Source organism: Asterias amurensis, chromosome 9 (genome assembly GCF_032118995.1).
Source record: "Asterias amurensis chromosome 9, ASM3211899v1".
Taxonomy (NCBI): Eukaryota; Metazoa; Echinodermata; class Asteroidea; order Forcipulatida; family Asteriidae; genus Asterias; species Asterias amurensis.
Window position 1 is genome coordinate 3644075 of NC_092656.1, and position 8454 is coordinate 3652528.

General features: G+C 38.2%; 1 protein-coding gene across 2 annotated transcripts in view; it reads left to right on the forward strand.

The window, feature by feature from the left end:
• LOC139941417 (protein mono-ADP-ribosyltransferase PARP6-like) overlaps positions 1 to 8454 on the forward strand; it is a 41050-nt gene that overhangs the window by 26747 nt on the left and 5849 nt on the right. For both annotated transcript variants that reach the window (XM_071937896.1, XM_071937897.1), the window contains 7 exons: positions 1 to 137; positions 2798 to 2846; positions 3456 to 3568; positions 4602 to 4674; positions 4864 to 5007; positions 5934 to 6000; positions 6303 to 6387. In XM_071937896.1, the coding sequence (XP_071793997.1) occupies positions 1 to 137; positions 2798 to 2846; positions 3456 to 3568; positions 4602 to 4674; positions 4864 to 5007; positions 5934 to 6000; positions 6303 to 6387 (668 nt within the window). The remainder of the gene's footprint in view (positions 138 to 2797; positions 2847 to 3455; positions 3569 to 4601; positions 4675 to 4863; positions 5008 to 5933; positions 6001 to 6302; positions 6388 to 8454) is intronic.

The following is an 8454-nucleotide window of genomic DNA, read 5'->3' on the forward strand; positions in this document are numbered from 1 at the left end:
AAAAAGAACTATGAAAGGATACAGCAGTCTTTGGACAGCTTCATTTCCATCAGAGAAATGCTGGCTGCTGGGAGTTCCTCGGACGTCAAGAAGCGGATGGATGGGCAGGATGTGCTAGCATACCCCTTACTACAGTGGTGAGTGTAAAGGCCATGGCCCAATTTAATTTAGCCTTGATCAAGACGCTACAGCCAGCCGCGACCCGCAAAATCCCAGTCCCAATCACTGAATTCCGCCAGCGCACCCCCATACATAACACAGTGCATATAATACGTGTACAGCGTATGTACATACCTACATGTATACCTACTGTACATACACATTACTATCTATATGGTACACGTACGGTACATGAGTGTTTCTAAAGTAGCGCCTTGATGGTTCTATAACTGCCAAAATTTAGGGCGGAGCTCATTATGCTAATGTTACTAACAACCCGGTCTCATTGGTTGTTGGTTGACCTATAAACTCTCGCTGCGATGTCAATCGCAACGCTCTGCAAACACGCGCACGTGCTCTCCGACGTAAACAACAAGCCTTGTGGCTGCTGTGCCAAAAATTGCAATGGCGGCAGGCGCGAGGGAGAAATCCCTACCCTAAAACAAAGTTGTGTACTGTATATCAATGTAGTGTATAATTTGCAACAGTACATCGTGGCACAGCTGCAGAAGCTTTCAACAAAATAAAACAACCAGGTTTAATGCACCAATCATGGATTTAGAAATAAGAAGGAAGAAAACTAGACCATACGTTATGTGAAATGTGTTTGAGAAAGGTTAAAAAAGTATCAAGGTGTCATGGGTTACGGGCAATGGCTACTTGGTTAGAATTCTTAGATGTTGGGCATACCCATCCCCTTGAAGCACAAACACATAATAACATTACTGTTTTCCCCATTTCACACCAAATGAGATAAGAAACCCAGCTGTTTAATTTGTCTAGACATATTATTCATTACGTTTCTCACGGTACATCAAAGTTGGGGATCGAAAATAAATTAAATGTGTTGGTCGAAAACATACCAGACGGTAGAAGATGGCGTGTGGCTTAATAACAACTACAAGTAAAGATCAATTTCATAAACCAACTTTTGCCATACTACTACACTACAACGTTACAGTAAAGCAGCTTCCCATTCAGGGACAAATCTACCAGCTACATTGTACTTATGATGCTAGTCCTCGTAATATAATGAAACACAAGACAACGGGGCCAAGGAACCCCTCCTCTCTTCGAAGTTGTTTGACACCGTACCGAATGAGCGAGGCTTGTCCAGCTCACACCGGTGGCCCGTATACCGTCCGGCAGCGCATTCAGACCCATTATACATCATAGCGATTCCCACTCATGTCCATACAGCTAGCGTACAGCGTACACACACACACACACGCACACAAGTCAATGGGAAACTACACAACCACACACAAGTCAATGGGAAACTACACAACCATACACAAGTCAATGGGAAACTACACAACCATACACAAGTTAATGGGAAATTACACAACCATACACAAGTCAATGGGAAACTACACAACCACACACAAGTCAATGGGAAATTACACAACCATACACAAGTCAATGGGAAACTACGCAACCATACACAAGTCAATGGGAAACTACACAACCATACATAAGTCAACGAGAAACTACACAACCATACACAAGTCAATGGGAAACTACACAACCATACACAAGTCAATGGGAAACTACACAACCATACACAAATCAATGGGAATTGACACAACCATACACCAGTCAATGGGAAACTATACAATCATACACAAGTCAATGGGAAACTGCACAACCATACACAAGTCAATGGGAATATACACAACCATACACAGATCAAATGAGACACTACACAACCACGCACACGGACATGGCATGATTGCTAGCAGTATTACGTCATTCTCAATCGCGCCTGTGATTGGCCAATGTTTAGAATAACATGCCCAGATCATGCACGCCCTTTTATCGGAATTCCGATAAAGCTGTTACAGACCCATCAAGGCTGTTGTTTGAGCCACGTGTGCGAGGTTGAAAGTAGAAAGACACGACCGTACTCACGACTTCGCTATACTGTTCTCGCTGTACAATTTACTGTACATTGTACTGTACACATGTACGTTGTTTGTATATGTACAGCGTGCAGACTGCCGAATTGTGCCGCGCCGGGCCGGGGCACACTACGCCAACAGCCTTATGTCAAGGCTAAGCACAAAAAGATGAATGCAGGGGGTCGTTGGTTCAAATCCCACCCGAGTAGAATGCCCAATGTAATTATTAAAATCGATTAAAAATGGTGTCATTTATTGCCAACAGTTCTTTTGCTGTTGGACTGCATTTATTATTATGAATTTTCTTTATCATTCTGCTAGTTTGTTTTACTTGCAAAGTACATTTGATTGTACTTAGAACCGAAAATGCGGAATATTGTCGTTCTAGGAATGCTGTTTCTCTAATGTTGAAACATTTCTTTGAACATTTTATATTTGTTCTCGCTTTGTTTTGTGCTTGTGTATTTTAGTATTCAATGTTTACTCGTACTTTTTGTGTATTTGCATTGGTCTTTTTGGAATGTGCTTAGTCAATCTTTTTAACAACAATATTAATATATATATTAAAAATAAAAAAGTAAAACTATTATTCTGTTAATAAACAAAAAAAGATAATTGGTAATCGTTGCTGTACCTGTTGCTAAAATAAAGGATTCTAACCAGTGGCTGAATTGTGTAGTTAAAAAGATTTAATTTATTGTAAACTTATAAGATATTTATTTCATTGTTTTACTCAGGATCATCTCCAGCAATCGTTCACATATTGTTAAGCTCCCAGAGGGAAAGGTAAAAATACCACAATTTATTTGTTTATTTATTTACTTTGGTTGAAGTGTTTCTCAGAAAATTTAACTTTATCACTGTACTAGCTTAATCACTATACTAGCCAAGATGACCCCTTTAAATGTGAGGACTACACTTAACTGTTCAGGCCCGGTCACACAGGCCCCGATAACGAGAACAAAAACGATAACGATACAAATGCACGCCCTCGATTGGTTGAATGAGCGTGGGCGTATTCTGCGTGGATCAATTCAACCAATCGCGAGCGAACATTTTTATCGTTCTCGTTTTCATTCTTGTTATCGGAGCCTGTGTGACCGGGCCTTTACTAGGGGCACACTGCCACCAACTCCTAGGGCTGAAACAGTTTTATCCAATGCACTACCATCGAAACGTTTTACGAGGCAATTATTTTTAAATGCCTTGCGCAAGGGCACAAGTGTCCTGTCTGGGATTCGACCCCACAACCTGCTGCTGACAACACCAGAGCTTGGGTGCGGTGAACTAACCCACTCAACCATGACACGCCGCGAATGTGTTTTCAATGTGTTTTCTTATGACTAATGTTTGTATGTGTGTAACCATCTTTTTTTTCTTTTCCCCTCTATGCAGCAAATAAAGTTCATGCATACACCTCATCAGTTTCTTCTCTTGAGTAGTCCTCAAGCTAAGGAAGCCGCCTTCAGGAAAGCTAAGATGTTGAGTGGAAGCACCTTTGCCTTCCAGTAAGTACACAAACATTGTTCTCTCTTAACAGTGGTCTGCTGGCCAAAAAAGTAGGGTTTCATAAAGTTCATAAAGTAGGGTTTGTTTTGTTTGTTTGTCCTGTTATGTCCCTGTCTGTACGTTTTGTTGTAACTTAAGTTCTATAGGATTTGAGGCATGGTGAGGTATCTGTATATATTTGGTTTGCGTTAACACCATGTGTGTATCTACTTGACAGGTAGAGTTTGGTCTTAGAGAACTGGCTTGCTTAATTCTACTATTGCGGAGTAGATTGTTCGGGTGTTCAGGAGACTTCTCAGTTCTAAAAGCGCTGTGGTCTAAATAAAAACTATATAAAAACCCATTGTATTGTATTGTATTCTGAAAAGAACTGTCCTGCTTATTAACTATTACCTGGGCGGATGGTCTAGAAATAGGCTGGGACTACTACTTTAGCTTATTGGATCGTAATTTACTGTACTACCGCTGAGTCAGTTCTTGGGTTGGTCTCAACGTTTCGACTAGCTTGCCCTAGTCATCGTCAGAAGACTCCGCGGTAGTAGAAATTATGCAAGACAGTTCTCTAAGAACAAACTCTACCTGGCAAGTAGATACACACATGGTGTTACCGCAAACCAAATACATAACTTAAGTTCTGTTCAGAAGTCCTCTCTGTTGTTGTATAAGGGATTTCTATACAATACTTTATCTTTTGAATATTCCTCAGTATTTGCCTCTGGTTTGCTGTGTCCCATTTAATTATTACTCTAGTTGTTATTTATGTGTCTTTGTTTAACGAACCGTCTTTTTAATTACCTGACTACGTACATTTTTGCATTATGTAAATAAATGTTGAGATGGATTGAATGGGAGACTTTTGAGACGCTTGGTGGCAGCAGACTTACCAGGTTAAATCCATGGTTCTCGGTAGTGTGCGCCTGCTAAAAACTACGTCAACAATGGAAATTTACCTGGTAAGTCTGCTGCCACCTAGCATTCCAAAGTCTCCCATTGAATATGGTGAAGTCTAACAGAATGTTCCTTTTATTGCAGCGGTTCGCATATAGAGAACTGGCATTCAATACTCAGGCATGGTCTGATCAACGCTTCAGGAACTAAGCATCAGGTAAACCATTCCGTTCGTCTTGGTAATCGTAATTTTGTTATGCTTAGCGTATATTTGTGCTAAGCAGCTCTAGGAAATTGGGGCTTTGACTGTTCCTAGGCCAACATATCTACTCATGAGATTTTTTAACACGATGTACTCTGAAACTGTTTTGAATGTGTAATTATTTTCTTTCTTATTTCGGTGTAGATGCATGGAGCTGTGTACGGTAAGGGCATCTACCTGAGTCCTCATTCAAGTGTGTCTTTTGGTTACTCTGGCATGGGTCATGGTATCTTTAAGCAGTCTAAGAAGCAAGCAGGACAAGAAGATGCTAAGACAAGACATGTACGAGTAAGTCAGCTTACTGTGGATTTACATGTACTACAGGGATGTGATTCCTTCGTTTTAAAAAGGAATTCCCTTTTTGTTTTCTTGAAAAGAAAAGAAAATCCGTTTTTTTATTCACTCCCCCCCCCAAAAAAAAAAACCATATATAGTAACCCCCAGATTGCAGAGTAGAGCTTTTAACTCTAAAGACAATTGTTAACAAAAATAATTCCTTGTTTTCCTTGTAAACTTGTTTATCTGTTTTGCTTATATATTTTTACGGGTGTACTTTTTATACTTTTAACTTATTGTATGTCATTTTCTTAATCTTTTGCAATTTTTTCTGTCATGCGCCCTCGAACAGGCTGGTCCTGGAGAGAGCGCAATATAAGTTCAATAAATTGTTGTTATTATTAACAATTGGGCTTCATTCTCTCAAATTTTCGAGCTCGTTTGGTTTCGCGCTCATGTAGATTTGAGTTTTTTTTTTACTTATTCCTTCTTTTTGCACAGTTGTGCCACCATTCACAAATCGTGTTAAATGGTTTCATATGTAAGAGGGTTATTAATTGGTTTTTACCCATGCACTGATGTGTTTTAGCACTGTATTCTCAGTACTTTCCCGAGTCCTGTGAAAAAAATATTACAGGCATGTTACTCGGGTGGGATTCAAATCCACGACCCTTGCAATTCTAGAGCAGTGTCTTACCAACTAGACTACCGAGGTTGCCCGATAGATAGAGGCAGTTTGAATCTTATGATTTGGCAGCAGGTACCGCAACGATAATACGAAATGTTAAATTTGCATCGGGGATGAAGAATATTAATCGGTTTTTACCCATACACCGATGGGTGTTAGCACTGTATATTCAATACTTTTTGTAAGAGGGTTAATAAATAAAGTGTTCTCTTTCCCATTTAGTTACTGATTTCCGTTTGATCTATTCCAGGAGCCTTCCCAGTCTAACTGTCGCTTCTTACAAAGCAAGAATCTGACGTGTATAGCACTTTGTGAAGGTACTTTACGCTTTGTATATTCTGCATGGTTTTAGCCAAGTTGGACTTTTGAATAATATGAAATGAAATGTTGATAAGTAGTAGTAGTAGTAATGCATTGTGATGCTATTTTATTTTTAATTTAAACAAATGAATAAAAACAGTTTAGCAATTTTTCTAGTGATAGCAAAAATGCAGTTGTAAGATACATTATAGCCACAGTTCCTGAGCAGCAGTTTCTTCACTTATTTATCTGACAACTCCCTTCTTTGAGAACCCTCATTATTTGCCTAACATTGATTTATTTTGTTCTTTGATTATAGTTGTTAACACCAAGGAACTGACGAAACATGGTCATGTATGGGTGTGTACTAACCCAGATCTCGTGTGCACAAGGTTCTTCTTCGTGTAAGTAAACATGGATGCGGATTAAACTTCCTGAAGGCCGGTTTATAGTCGGTCACGCGATTACTCTCTGCGAAAATTAGTCGGATCTGCACGTCAGTGCCTTGTCTAGTCTTGGTTTGAACAGCTTCAAGCTGTGTCCTCTTGTATCTGTCTGCGCTAGTTGGAAGAAGCGGCTTGCTTGTGTCCTTTCTAACTTTAGCGTTTTGAATGTCTCAATTAGATCTCCTATAAAGCTGTTGGTCCCATGTGTTGTGTAACGCATGTAAAAGAACCCACCCAGAGCACTTATCGAAAAGAGAAGGGATTCGCCCCGGTGTTCCCGTTGTGGCTGCTGTATGCGTCCTAGCACCTTGTAAACTCTTATAAGGTGCTACATAATTGGGTCTCAGAATTCATCACTGCAATAACCTATCTGGTCTGAAAGTTTGTATATATACTCAGCGCCTTGATCTCCTCGTTCTCTTCTCTGCTCTGGGCTGTACAAATTGAGCGCATACAATCGATCTTACAAAAACTAACATGTGAAAATTTAATTTCAAAAGGTGGTTAGGGATACATAATCTGTGAAGGTTATTGCTGTAAAGTTTCTCAGATTCCAATTTTGGGCATAAAAACTGATATATTTTTTAAATAACACATAACTGTGAAGTGTAATGTTTCTCAAAATACTTTGTAGGCTTCTAACCAAGGTTTTTTTTAATGCCATTTATGTTAAGAGAGAATACTACTAATAATATTAGTATTAATAATAATAAACATTTATAAAGTGCCAAATCCATTAAAAATGCTCCCAGGCGCTTTACAACAATAAAAACTTTCATTTTAACCACAAAAAAGCTAAATAATTAAACGGTCAAAAAGAAGATCCACAAAATATGATCATAAAACAATAAAGGTACAAGTACAAGTAAACCGGTATGCATATAATCAATCAAACACTTTTAGTAAAAGCCACTGAAAATGTATCGATCCTAAATGTATACCTTCCCTTTAAAGCCATTATACACTTTCGGTAAACAGTATTGTCCAAGTCCCACACTTCGTGTATCACAACTTATATATAAAATAACAATCCTGTGGAAATTTAGGCTCAATCGGACATCGGAGTCGGGAGAAAATAACGGGAAAACCCACTCCTGTTTTCGCGCGTTTCGCCGTGTCATGACATGTGTTTATAACAAATCCGTAATTCTCGTTAACGAGAATTTATATTGTTTTGCCGTTTTCTCAAAAAGTAAAGCATTTCATGGACTAATATTTCAAGAGAAGTCTTTCACCATTACCTTCTGTAAACCCTGTAAATTATTTGTAAATCTGTGAACTTTTTTTTTTTTTTCTGTACCGAAAGGGTCCAATGGCTTTAAAAGCAACTTGGGTTGACATGGGTGGCTAGTGCATAAAGCACTCGCCTCACACCACTGTGGCCCAGGTTCGATACCCGTCTAAACATCTGCTCAGAACTATAAGGGTCATTTTGTGCAATTTGTATGGATGTCCTCATAAAAAGAAATTCCATATTTGGAGCTCCTGGTAAATGGAGTTTCTTGATCAAGAGTGGTCTTTTAAGCATATGTTTTGCAAAAAGAAACATTCATTTTGTGTTTCTAAGTAAAACATTCATTTGTTGATTGATTTTTTCCCAAATTTGTGTGCAATGTTTATTTAATTCATTACAAATGGTCTTTACAAATGTGTTGTCTTTTATGTATTTTATACAGTGTATATGTTTTGGACTGTTTGAAATGTTAAAACTTTAAAGTGCATTTGTATGTACTTGTAAATAAATGTACGTCTTACTGTACTTTCTGTATACTGGGATTTAATTTTTATTGTTATCAGGCCTACTATACTATATTGATAGATAGATAGATAGATAGATAGATAGATAGATAGTTTATTTCTTTTTATATTCATGGCCAATGGCCAAATTACAGCAAAAATTACAATTCATACAAAAAAAGTTTACATACAAAAATAGTTACATATATTACTATGGTTATTTATATAACAGTTCTTTTGTGATTTCAATGTTTTAGTTGCCAGTTTAATACAATCGATATGTTTTAT